Source organism: Rhododendron vialii, chromosome 5a (assembly GCF_030253575.1).
Source record: "Rhododendron vialii isolate Sample 1 chromosome 5a, ASM3025357v1".
In the NCBI taxonomy this organism is placed as follows: domain Eukaryota; kingdom Viridiplantae; phylum Streptophyta; class Magnoliopsida; order Ericales; family Ericaceae; genus Rhododendron; species Rhododendron vialii.
Genome location: NC_080561.1, coordinates 3039135 through 3053571, shown reverse-complemented (window position 1 = coordinate 3053571; position 14437 = coordinate 3039135). Strand labels below are relative to the sequence as shown.

Genomic DNA, 14437 nt, shown 5'->3' with positions numbered 1-14437 from the left:
AATGGTATGATAAATGAATCCAAACAGTGGATCCAACCTTTTTGTGTCATTTTGCAGAATTCAGCAGTGGTTAGAGCCTCAACATTTTTGTTGTGTAAATATAAGTTGAAACAAATAACTAAATGTCTGCTTGATAAAGTAGAGGGCAAAGAAATCTAGATTAGCCACAATAAAGGGGTGTTCTTTGAGAGTGGAAGTTTAGTTGAAGTTATCATTCTGTTTATCAATCAGTATATTCAATGATGGCTTTATCTTCCCACGTACTGCAGTCTGCAAGCTCTTCACGTTGGCCTATTGGCTTACCAGAAGGAGGGTACATTTTACTGCTTGATCCGTTAGATCAATCTACAAAACATATAGAATATGTGGCCAGAGCAGATCAATGCTCTCCTACATTGTCTCTTGCAGAGAAGAAAATGGTGAGAAAGACATTAAAGAGAAAGTGCAGAACTATGAGCGTAATATTTGAGGACAACCACCAACATTTTGCCAGAAGATGTGAGGGCAATGCTAAGAGCCTTGGTGGTAAGCTTCTACAACTGATAAATTGTAGCTTTCATTCTTGCTCGTTTATGAACCATCTAATGCTTTTGGCGAAGGGCATGCTAAAATTTTAGCCTTCTCACCTATATATTGGTGCTCATGCAGTGAAGCGGATAAAGAACCAGGGGATTCGTCAGTGGCCATTTTTTCGACAAGTAACTTATATTTGAATTTCCGTCCATTCCTTATTTTTCCGACAAGAATAGTAATTTGGTCCATAACTTTTTAAGGATTGGGAAATTACACTGGAAGTTGGTTCATAATTCACTTAGATTTTCAATTCCTCTTTCACTTCAGGTAATTAAAGTTTGAAACCATGTGGTGGACAAACTTCCTTTTGCAAAGTTTCTATGTCTTTAATGAGCGTCTCTTTGTGTTAGCTAGTATACATGTGTCCAACTTTTCCTCAGATTGAATGTACAAGTATCGGTAATTAGATTCTTTGGTTTCAATGTACAGGGGACCATCTATTAAGAGCACCTGTAAGCTTTTCTGAATGTATGGCCTTTTCAACTTGTACTTTGCTATAGCTTAGTCTTCAAAAAATACCCATACGTCCATATTCTTGAACTCTAAACAACTTCTTGCCATGGATATTTGAACTTGACTCAAGTCTTAAGTTCTGGGATATACTATTCTTAATGCATTTTTCCTTGGGTCTTTGGGACATTTAGCACCATATTATAAGCCATCGGCATACAGCTGCCTCTAAATAGATTTACTTTCAAGTTGTAGGACGAAAAATGAATGTGATTCATTGTTACTACGTTAAAGAGTCTGATGTAGCCTTATATCTTCTTCGATAAGTGAGTTCATGACATCTACGAGGCAAATCACTTAATAGGACATTAACGTTTTTATTATTTGTGTCTCTTTGGGAAAAAAATTAGTAGACATTTTTTGAATGGTCAAGCAGCCCATTCCTTAAAAGTTCAAATTTACTGATTACGTTTTGCTGGGTTCAGAAATGGGCAACAAGGAAGGGGTATTCTTTGGGAGAAGAAAGACCATTTGAAGTTAGGCGTCTATCTATGGATGAGACACTTGATTCAAGGCTTCAATTGATCCATATGTCCCAGTTTGCTAAATCTTCACCTCGGGCTTTAGCCTTACCAGATGGAGGTGAGATTGCCAGGCCTACAGTCTTATCATCAAGTGAATTTGCTGCGACAAACAACAGAGCACACCTTGTCAGCCAAGATCAAAGCGGCTCTACTGCATCTCATTATAAATGTAAAAATTCAAGAGAAACGTCAGACAAACAAGGGTTAGAGGATCTCCAACAACATTTTGGCTGTGAACATAAACATGCTTTGAAGAGCCTTGGTGGTAATTTATTGCATGCTATCTATCGCTTGTTCTTAACCCTAGAACCATACTAACTCTGCCACGAGATGCTGGATTATTGTCGTATGGAAGCAGTATAAGGATATAGATTTCATACATTTATTTGCTCATGCAGTTAGTGGATCCATGTTTAAGAGCACCTGTAAGCAGCACTGGTTCTATTGGTGGCCGGGTCGGTTTGAAAACAATGGTAATTTCTCTCTCTCCTTGGGAGATAAATTTAGAGAAACAATAGTCCCTTGAGAGTTAAATTTTTAAGTCTTCTGAAAAGTTGAGCGATTTGCAGAGAAAGGGAACGTGACTAAGTGAGTTAGATCTTACATGACGAAATCCTAATTTTTGTGATTCACATTATAGAACCTTCTTTCTTTTTCTTTCTATTTCTTCATTTCCCTAACTAGAGGCGAGGATAATTCACATTTTTTCCTCATCAGAACAACAAGCATTTGATGCTACAAGCAACAGAGCACTTCTTGTCAAGGCAGATGAGAGAGGCCCCACTGTGTCTAATGCACATTTTTTAGAAGATCTACGACATCAATTTGGAGCTAGATGTAAAGATGCACTGAAAGGTCTTCATGGTATGATTCTATTGTTGAAATAATGCATTGGTTGCAAGTTGCAATCTTGATCTCTTCTCATTTTTAACCATACTAGTTCTTTTGCAAAAGTAGAAGCTTCATTATTCATATGTTTGGATTCTTGTGTTCAAATGGTAAAAGGTGAATTAAAATAGTTCATTTTGATCGCAAATTATCCGGTTATGCATAGTTCGAGCTGCATGTTTACCTTCTTTTTACAAACCAAAAAATTGTGTACTAACTAGTAGTCCATCTCGATTGGTAACAATGGTTCTAAGTCTGCTATGCTTTTCTTCTAAAATTTTGCTTGCACTACTAAATTATAGATTTGTATCATTTATACAAGTTTACTTCCTGTCTAAGTTCCTACAAATTTATTGAGCTACGGTTCCGCATGCCAGATTCCCTTGTATGGAAGTCATTCAAGGTACAAGACAATCTTCCTCTTGGGGAACAGTCTAACACCCGGCGGAGATCACTAACACACAAGCATTGTGTACGACTAAAGAAATCACAAGATCTGCCACGAAGTATGCTAAGGGACTGCGCAGGAGGATTGGCTGCTCAGGTTAGTCCTTGCCCTTTCCTATATTAATTCCAGCTAGGTGTTTAACAATTATATGATCCATATTGGTGAATTAGCCCTCGGTTCAAGTACAGTGTTCAAACCCAGATTCCAATTCATTTGTACTGAATATTGTCTTCAAGGGGATGATAAAATGAATTCAACCTATGTATCCAAGTTTTTTCATATGCAAGGTCAATAGTGTTTGGACCCTCAATATTTTTGTTGTTTAAATAAGTTTGAAAGATTGTATAATCATCTGTTGGATAAACCACTAGAGATGCAGTTTGAAAGGTAGATTAGCTAAAATGAACAAGTATTCTTCTCAGAGAGGAAAGATAAGTTGAAGTTGTCATTCTGTATATGGATGAGTACATTTAGTATTTACAGTTGGGTATATTGATCAATGGCTTGGACTATCCAAATGCTGCAGTCTGATATCGGCTTACCAGATGGAGGGCACATCCTATCTCTCTCAGAGAAGAAAATTGTGAGAAAGACATTAAAGAGAAAGTGCAGAACTATGAGTATACTTAGTTTAGAGGATCACCAACAGCATGTTGGTAGGAGATGGGAAGATACTGTGAAGTTCCTTGGCGGTAAGCTTCTACAGTTAAATAATTCTTGCTCATGTTTATGAACCATCTAATACGTCTTGTGAAGCACATACTGGATTGTTGTCTTTATGGAAGCAGTACAAAATAGTAGTTTCTTACCTTATGTATTGGTGGTGCTCATGCAGCAAAGCGCATCTGTAGGCAGCTTGTGATCCATCGTGAAACCACAGCAAAGCGCATCCCTAGGCAACTTGGTACCCGTCGGTGGCTGTTTAAACAAGTAACTCACTTGTATTTTCATTTCTATCTAGTCAATTTGTCTTATAGGTTGTAATCATTAAAGTGTTCTTTCGGAGAGGAAAGATAAGTTAAGGTTATTAGATCCTCAACATTTTTGTTGTTTAAGTAAGTTGTAAGAAATACAACCATTTGTTTGATAAACCACTAGAGAAATGGAGATTAGCCAAAATGAAGAAGTGTTCTTTCGGAGAGGAAAGATAAGTTGAAGTGGTCATTCTATATTTGGATGAGTACATTGAGTATTTACGGATGAGTATATTGACCAATGGTTTTAACTATCCCAATACTGCAGTCTGCTATTGGCTTACCAGAAGGAGGACACATCCTATATCTTCCAGAGAAGAAAATTGTGAGAAAGACATTAAAGAGGAAGTGCAGAAGTATCAGTGTACTTAGTTTAGAGGATCACAAACAAGAAGTTGACGGGAGGTGGGAAGATGCTGCGAAGAGCCATGGCAGTAAGTTTCTAAAATTATAGCTAAGTCTTGCTCTTGTTTATGAACCATTTAATGCATCTTGCAAAGGACATACTGGATTGTTCTCTTTATGGAAGCAGTTCCAAATTGTATTTTCTTACCCTATGTATTTGTGCTCCTGCAGCGAAGCGCATTCGTAGGCAGCTTGTGATCCATCATTTATCCACTGCAAAGCGCACCCATAAGCAACATGGGATCTATCAGTGGCCATTTCAACGAGTAACTCACTTTTATTTTCATTTATATCAAGTCAATTTGTTTCATAGGTCATAATCATTAAAATAAGAGTAGTAATTTTCTCCCTGGACGTACTTTGTGAAATTCCCAGGCATGTGGAGTCCATACATCAATTATAATTCAATTTCTGTTGTCACTTCATTTCTATCAAGCCACACACTCAGCATATTTGGTTTTTAAATAAGTTTGAAAGGATATATGGTTAAATAACTAGAGAAATACAGAGTAATGTAGATTAGCTGAAATGAACGTGTTGAAGTTGTCATTCTGTATATGGATGAGTACATTGAGTATTTACGAACGAGTGTATTGACCAATGGCTTTGACTATCCCAATACTGCAGTCTGCTATCGGCTTACCAGATAGAGGACACATCCTATCTCTTTCAGAGAAGAAAATTGTGAGAAAGACATTAAAGAAGAAGTGCAAAAGTATGAGTGTACTTAGTTTAGTGGATCGCCAACAACGTGTTGACAGGAGATGGGAAGATGGTGCAAAGAACATTGGCGGTTAGCTTCTACATTTAACTAAGTCTTGCTTTTTTAATCTTTTTTTATAAACCATAATGCATCTTGCGACGGGCATACTAGATTGTTCTCTTGATGGAAGCAGTACAAAATTAAGTTTCTTACCCTATGAATTGGTCTTCATGCAGTGAAGCACATCTGTAAGCAGCTTGTGATCCATCGTGTGTCCATAGCAAAGCGCATTTGTAGGCAACATGGGATCCATCATCGGTGGCCATTTGAGCGAGTAACTCACTTGTATTTTCATTTCTATCAAGTCAATTTGTTCTGTACATAGTTCGTAATAAGTATGAAATAGTAATTTTTTTTCCAACTTTTGTGTGTGCAATATTTACCGGGCATGTGGGGTCCCTACATCACTTATATTTTAATTCCTGCTGTCACTGCAGGTTATGAAATAGTGAAATCATATCATTCACATATGGAGTTTAAAATACTCAGCTTAATTATGTGAATTTAAAAACTGGAAAAACTTCCTTCATGCGTAATTATTACTCCTTTAATGGGGGTCTTATGGACGATAGCTAGCTTGCACATGTGTTCAGCTTTCCCTAAAATTTGATGTAGAAGCATATCTGTATCCGAGGTCATCGTCTTCAACGCGAATCGGGCCATCAACTTAGCTTGTTTATGTTTCTTGGCTTTTTTACATACATTTCATCAGTCTTCAACCAATGTGCATATCATCCATTTTTGTGAATTTTTAAGCAACTTTTCCCGTCAATATTTGTACTTGACTAAAGTTATGAGATGTTATTCATAAATATTGGTTCGTCCTTTGAACTTTGTGGCACTTCGGAACTTTTAGCACCATATTCTCACCCATTGGGATTTATTTGCCTTTAAATAGCATGGTTTTTCAAATTCTATGACGAAACGTGAAAGTAATTGTGGTTACTACTATGGACGTGCGAGTTTGTCATATATTTTCTTTGATAAGTGAGTTTAACCATTTATGAGGCTAATCACTCATTAGGACAACATTTTTTTTTTCTTTTGGGTGTCTATTCGGAAAAGGAGGACATAATTTTTCATGAACTGGGAGAAGACAGAAGTGTAATCCATAGAAGTCCAAATTACTAATATAATGAGCAAACATATCTTTTGTAAAATAGGTGAAGAAATAAGTGCAATCCAGAAAAGCCAGGATTTAATGATTACCTTTGCTTGACAGGACTGGACAACAGAGAAGGGATATTCTTTAGGGGACGAAAGACCGGTTGAAGTTATCAGTCTATCTACCCATGCGGAACTTGTTTCGAGGCTTCAACTTATCTATATATCCTGGCTTGGTAGATTTTCACCTCGGCCTTCAGCCTTACCAAGGGGAGGATTGATTGTGGGGCCTATAGCCTTGTCATCAAGTGAATTTGCTGCTACAAACAACATAGCACAGCGTGTCAGACAAGATCAAAGAGGCTCTGGTGCATCTGGTTCTGAGAATGAAAGAACAAGAGAACAAAAAGACCCCAAAAGGAAACGTAAAAGTATTACTATAGATGATCTTCTAGCATTTCAAGGCAAGAAGACCCGTGAAGAAGCTGCGGAGATCCTTGGCGGTAATTTAATGCTTGCCATGTTTCACTTGTTTTCAACCAAAATAACTTTGCAAGGCGAGCTCAATTATTTTCTTGTGAATCAGTGTAACAATACAAATTTCTTAGGTTGATTCTTGCTCATGCAGTTCATTTATCCACGGTTAAACGCACATGGAAAAATGGTGAATGCGGTCAGTGGAAAAATGGTGCAAGAAAAAAAGGTAATTCCACCCTTACTTACTAGGCACCTGTTTGAATACTAGTTAAGAAGAGAGAAATGGAGAATTAATAGACCCTAATAGTCCAGTTTTTTAATCCATACAAAAAATAAGTAAAGATCAGCACCGTCCTGACAAAAGGTTACGATTTTTATGATTCACGTAATATTTGACCTCCTTTATTTCCTTCTATCACCTATCTCCCTTAGGGATGACAATCGGACCGGCCCCGCCCCGAACGGGGCGGATTTTCCAACTCATTTTCGGGTATAGGGTCGGTTAAAATTCCAAAACCCGACCGGGTTAGGGTAGGGTCGGGGTGGAAGTACCCCACCCCGACATATATACATATATATATATATATATATATATATATATAATTATACTTTTATCCTAATTTAATTATCATTATACTTAAAATTTAACATTTTTACCCTAATATTATTATCATTATACTAAAAAATCTTATTCTTAACTTTATATTTTCACCATTATATTAAATTAAACTACCACTTTTTTTTATAACTATTTTCTTTATTTTGCTTTTAGATTACCAAATTTTTTAAATTTCTTACGGTGCAGGGCAGGAACGGAGATACCCAAAAAATACCCGGTCGGGTTCGGGACCGCATAATAATTTTCGGATCAGGATACGAAAAATTCGCCCCGCCCCGCCCCGCTGCCAATCCTAATCTTCCCTAACAGAGGCGAGGATGCTAAATAAAGAAGATACAATGCAAATATCTATTTATCTTGCCTTTTATCTTCTCCTTCTCTTCCCAGTCACCTGTTTGGATAGTTAGAGAGAAATGAAGTGTGATAACATAATCTGTAGTCAAATTTTTATCCGTCCAAAAGTTAGAGGTGCAGAAAGGGAATTCAAGTATTGATTACCAATTTTGTCCCCAAATCTTACTGACAATAGCTGTCTGTTTTTATGATCCATATAATTGAACCTTCTTTGTTTTTCTTTCTACTATCCATTTCTCTTATTCTCTCGTACCTATTTACTTGTTGTCTCCTAACAGTCTGGAGACCCCCTGATCAACATGGAGAAGGGAATACATCTACCGCACGTGAGATGCCATCACATAATGTGCAACCTGGGATGGAGGGCGAACCGGTTGATCAAAATCAGGAGGCAAATGAGTGTCGACGAGATTTTATGGGATGCCAAATTGCTTTGAATATAGAAAGTGGTTTAATAATGGGTATCATGAAATTTTCTTTCTAGTATCCATTTCTCTTCTTCTCTTTCATTCCCTCTCGTACGTAAGTATTTCTTTTCTTTTCTCCAAACAGTCTCGAGACCCTCTGATCAACATGGAGAAAGGAATACATCAACCGCATGAGAGATGCCATCACATAATGTGCAGACTGGGATAGAGGGTGCACCGGTTGGTCAAAATCAAGAGGCAAATGAGTTTCGACCAGATTTTACGGAAGGCTCAATTCCTTTGAATGCAGAAAATGGTTTAATAATAGGTATTGTGAAAATCCGTCCTTTTCATGATTCTTACCCTGGTAATTATCCTATTGATTACAAAGAACATGAAAACGCAGGTAATTCCTTTGGATGGCCAAGCCAAGTGAATGATCAATCAACTTTGTCCAATCCTCATGTTGTAGTTCCACAACCTCAAATAACATCGTTGCAAAGTGAGAGTAGGGGGGGTTCAATAGATTTGAGGAATTCTGTAGCTTCACAAGCAGAGCTCTTTTCGGACGGACATATCTCTGGGTCTAGTAATTTGGCATTTCCTACACGGTCTGATCAAGCGGCTCCTAGTCAACATGTTGAAGGTCAATCAATGCAGTCCACTGTTTACCCAGATGACAATGCTTTTCCGTTTTCATTACAAGAGCCTATTCCGGGGGGACATGCCATTGAATCTCTTAACCGGATTGTGATGTTTAAGGCATTTTATGGGGAGCATACCATATTAAAGTTCTTGTTCCCTCTCACATCGGGAATTGTTGATCTGAAGAAAGAAGTGTCAAAGAGACTGAATGTTGAGGTTGATAGGTTCGAGGTTAAGTATATGGATGAGTATGAGCACTTGATTTCAATACTTTGCGATGATGACTTGAGGCTCTGTCTTAGGAGCTTTCGGGGGAATGATGAAATCAGAGTGTTAGTTCTTGATAAGGTTGGTGGGACCCCGAACTTTTGTGAAAAGTGCAGATCATCGATGCAGACAAGAGCATAGGTATGTTCATTTTTGGGGGCTTTTGTGTAACGATTAACGAAACATTCCCTTTGCCCTCAAAACCCGCTGAATGAGAACTGAGAACATTTGCAACAGTGCCCTCTCTAGTATGGAGTCTCTTTTTTATCCTGCCCTTATTTTTTTCTGAATTTAGACAGTGATATGTGTTATAAATTGCATTTAGTTGTTTATAAATATTTTTTTCTTGCGACCTTTTGGCACATTTCAATGATGGTCTCAATGGTTTCGGAATGAATCTAGACTCTGAATGAAATTAATTAGGAGTATGCTCTACCTCACACCAGCCCCAACTCTGTCAATTAACGTCTCAACTCTCTCTCTCTCTCTCTGTCACACATTGAAATAAAATACAATTGATTCAACGCCCTTGTTTACCAAAAACCAGCGCATTTTCTTCTTCCTCCGATCTGCCCGCCACCTTTCTCTCGCCTTCTAATCAAAAGACTACACAGCAAATTAAAAGAGAAGATAGGCTGGGTGAGAGAGGAACAAGAAAAGGGAAGATTATTCCTCTCTCCCTTCAAAAATCTAGAACCTGCACTACGCCAAATATCGCTTTTACCGGCGGTAAAAAAATTGCCGTTAAAAGTTATTTTTATCGGCATTAGTAAAACTGTCCTGAATAACTACCTAAAATGACGGTTTTTTTAAGATTGCCATTTTTACAAACTTTTACCAGCGGTTTTTTAAATTACCGCAGAAAAAAATAGAATATACGGGTTTTTTTTTTTAATACCGGTAGTTTATTACCGTCGCGTGTAATAATACCAACCCGTATAATATAAATATTATTATTTATCCTACATGATGCAATATGCGAGTTAGCCCAGTTGGTTGCACGCGCACTATAGGATCCGGAGGTTCCGGGTTTGATTATTGGGAAAACAAAAAAAATTAACCACTAATTTTATTACCGGCTGTTTTATACCGCCGTTTTTACCCAGCGGTTTATTTCCGGTGGTTTTTGAACTATTAACGGCTTTTTTCTAATGTCGCTAATGCTAAAATTTGGCATAGTGCCGGGGGCCCTGCTATGCACTCCCGCACAGCATCCCTGTCTTGCATCATCTCACCCGTATGTATGCGTTTTGGATGGTCTGCATCAAAGTTGTTAATTTTGTTCCATACCGGAGCTTAAATAAAACACAAAGGTAGGCGATTTGTAACGCTCGAAATACCAAGCTGTACCGGAAAATACCGGGATGTTTCGGTGATATATTCCGGCGCACTGGCCGGTACCAAAATGGCATTTGTTTTTTATTTTTTCTTCGTGAAATGTAAACTAATTGAAATAAACTTATGGGCTTATGTGTGATTTTATCTTGTTTTGCACACCCTAAACGATGGAAAATCACAACAGTGAGCGAAGATTTGAGAAAAATGGTCTGGACTCTGGTTTCTTGAATCATTTGAAGGTCCTCCTACTGCCCACAGTCTGAGTTGCAAAGCTTTCTTTCTTTTCTTTTTTTTGCATTAGAGTTTTTTTTTTTACTATTTTGAAACAATTGATATATTGTTGATTAGGGTAATGGAAATGATTAGTAGTAATTTATAGTAACTGTTAGTTTGTTACGGCTCTTGAAACTCGATTCAAGGCTATTCAAAATATTCAAGACATATATTGAATATATTTAAAATATTAATTGCGGTAAATCCAGAACGGTACCGATATACGAGCCGGTACCGGTACGTATCATTCCAGTAATGAAAACGGAATGCTGGCCAGTATGGGATTAAATTATTAATTTGGTTTGGATTTTAAGTTACTCATTTCTTGAAAGAGGTTTTTTTTTTTTTTTTAAAATCCAGATCATCCGAAACAAATACGGACTGTTCAGAGGAAAAATGGTGCACCTGTCTGCACCGGATAAGTGAGGTGCGTTGGATTTATACTACCTGTAACTATTTCCTTTGATTCTATTTTATTTACTACACCATTTCAATTACAGAGAGGGGGGAGGGAGAGTGATGTTAACGGAGTTGGGTTAGAGTGAAATAATGGACACGTGTTGATGCAGAATGAGAATTGAAAATACTTTAATAAATAGTATTATTTAGTTTTTCGTATTTTATGTTTTAGTAATTTTGTTAGGGAGTTTTAATTTTAGGAATAAGTGTTCTAGAGTATTCAGTTTTTCAATTATAGTTTATTTAGTTTTCTATTTTATGTTTTCTTGTTCTACAAGTATTAGGGCTCAATTAGAATTATGATTTTCTGCCTACATAATAAGTAGTAAGCCTTCGGGCTAAGGGAGTTATTTTATGATTGAATTAATGAAAAATTGAGAATTTTTTCATTATTGAGAAAAAAACTTTTAGCCCTTCCCTAAAAGAAAAAGTTTGTATGTTGGCTCTGCAAATAGGTATAATGGGCGGGGCGGGTGACGTAGAAGCTCTGCTCAACAAATATACCATGTCGAAAAAAAATAAAACTCTAATACATAATTGCGATTATTGATAAACTAAACTCAAATAAGTAGTCGTTTGATATTGAGGACACAAACCTGGCTCATTAATATAGACTTGGATCCAGTAATTGTCCTCCCTTTGTGTTCTTCGCACCTCTTTCTCCCTTCGACAGGTTGCCTTTTGCATATGGTTCTATTTTTTTAAATCAAACCCACATTTAATTGGGAATAATGATAATTTTTTTTTTGGGTTGGACGTGTGATAACTATGTGGTAGCGGGTTGGATTGACTATGAGTTAAATCCTCTCAACCTGCTATGAACCCGACCCAACTTGTTACATACTTGCATGCAAAATACAATGCACATCGCAAAGTTAAAATTATAATTAAAATATGTAATTTTTCAGTATTAAACGTGCACTTTAACATTTAATACCTAAAGAGATGTTTGTTCCTACCATGCATTTGGGTGTGATGGCTTAATAATACTTTTAGATTCTTTTTGTCTTTATTCAAAGAATTTTTGCACTTATTAATTTTTGCACTTATTAATTTATTTAACTTTTTAAGATTTTAATACCACTTTTTTACATTTTAGACTCTTTCCGTCGAGAAGAACTAACAATCTACAAAAATGTCAAGAAAAACTTGAAGAAAGACGGAAAATAAATCAAAACAATGATTAAGCCAAAACACTTGTGACAATTTTGTAAGCAGTATGTTTGCCAATATTAGAGAAACAAATTAGGATAGATGGAGCTAATTCTGTTATCACACGATTATGTAATAAAACTGTTTTCGACTTTGGTCTAAAATTTATACCTTTCAGATTCTCATCGTCAAGACAAACAATGTAAAGTTAAGAATTATGGCAAAAAACTAAAAAAATAAATGTAACGAAAGTTAAATAACACGGTTTGTCTTTAACAAAAATTAATTTAGTCTCATCTTCGAATTATGGTCCCACACGATTACTAAGGAAACCCACCTCTGATTTTTCTTTGATTTCATTGTTATGTTAGTTGTAGAGAGAGAGAGAGAGAGAGAGAGAGAGAGAGAGAGAGAGAGAGAGAGAGAGAGAGAGAGAGAGAGAGAGACAGAGAGAGAGAGAGAGAGAGAGAGAGAGAGAGAGAGAGAGAGAGAGAGAGAGATGTTTTTTAAATTAATACTAAATTCCTAGTCAGGGTTCGGTCCAGGTGATCTAAAGCCCCAACATTTTCCATTATTCAATGTTTTTCCTGTAGGGAAGGGAAGGGGTTCAAGGGTTAAAGGGAGGGCCATGGCGAGTCCGTTGACTGAACCGCATATATGAAGCCTATTCTGAGATAGATGGGGTTAATTGCCGGGCCATCATCAAGGGGGTGGCGAGTCCGTTGACTGAACCACACAAAAGCCGCTGAGAAACCAAACTCTAACCCAGTAGCCAACCAAACATCATGAGCCCGGCTCGAGCTTGCACTCAACTTATGGCTCATTTGAATTCGTTCAAACAAAGTATAAGTCACACTCAATCACTTTTTATTGTTTGTTGTTAATTTATAACTTCCGAGACAAGCTATTTAACCAAAAAAAAAAACTTCAAGCCAAGCCTGAGCATATGGAAGTTTCGATTGGTAGGCTCGTAAACGGGAGATCATTTGATGCAGATCGATGTTTTAGAAATATAGGAATTTTGGTTTTTAATTTGAAATTATTATTTTATTAGAAATCTTTCCGTTTTAGCATGAATTGCTTACAATATTGGGTTTTTTTTAATTAGGTTGATTCTATTACCCTTTTTATTGTTTTCTTATTCTCCAAGATGTAGATTTTTAGTTTTTCATTATTTTATTTTCCTTTTTAGTATTTCTAGGTTATTATAAATTGAGTTGTAAGCCTTAGGGCTAAGGAGTTGGTTTATGAATTATTAATGAAAATTTAATATCGTTTGTTCGTAGAAAGAGTATCTCTAGTTCAAACTTATTCGTGATTGTTCTTGTTGCGTGTTCTTCTTTTTCGACATGTCTCTGCATCATCAATCATAGTTTTTCATCAATCACTGTATATTTTCAATAATTTTGCATCCATACTAGAAACATCTTAAATGAGATATAGAAATTTAGGGGTTCATCAATCTTACAAAAAAAAAAAGGTAGAACATGAGCTAAAGCCCGGGCTTGATAGCTCAAAATTTCATGAGCTTAAGCTCGAAATTGAGTTGCATATCTCGTGAGCCAAGCCAAGCTTAAGCAATTAGTTTTCAAACATTTTCAAGCTGTAGCCGAGCTTGAACACGTATAATAAGGAGTTGAGCCAAGTCTAAACAATTAATGTTGTGTTTGGCTTAATTAGCATCATTAATTACTCCCACCCTCTATAATTTTTTTCTGGATGGAATAGATGAAATATTAAAATTTATGAAAACATGAATTAAAAGTGCAAATGAATTATCTGACTTGAAAATTATGACTCATGGGGTGGTTGCGATAGCTTTTTAAGAGATTGTTGAATAGATTTTCGTTGTAACTTTTTTGTTGTCGGCAATTACATTGTAATGTTGATTGTTAGGAGGAGGGAGGCAGAGAGAGAGAGAGAGAGAGGGGTAAAAATCAGATAGAGATACCATGGCGAAGGGGTTCATGGGATAAAGTGAGGGCCATGGCAAGTCTGTTGACTGAGATACCACGCCCCCCTCAATAGTATTTTTGGGATGGAAGGGGTTAAATATTGCCGGGCCATGATCAAGGGCTGGTGAGCCCGTTGACTGAACCGCACATAAGCTGCTGAGAACCCAACCTGTAACCTAGCAGAGAACCAAACATCTTGAGCCTAGCTCGAGCTTGACTAGGCTTATTTAAATTCGTCCAAACAAAGTATAAGTCACCCTCAATCAACTTCAAGCCAAGTCTAAACATAAGTGTGTTTCGAT

At 36.9% G+C, this 14437-nt stretch overlaps 1 protein-coding gene across 1 annotated transcript in view; it reads left to right on the top strand.

Annotated features, from left to right (window-relative positions):
• The window catches only part of LOC131325756 (uncharacterized), a 336707-nt gene that overhangs the window by 188950 nt on the left and 133320 nt on the right, over positions 1 to 14437 (top strand). Inside the window, exons 22-23 of the mRNA XM_058358184.1 lie at positions 1509 to 1872; positions 2006 to 2080. Of these exons, the coding sequence (XP_058214167.1) occupies positions 1509 to 1872; positions 2006 to 2080 (439 nt within the window). The remainder of the gene's footprint in view (positions 1 to 1508; positions 1873 to 2005; positions 2081 to 14437) is intronic.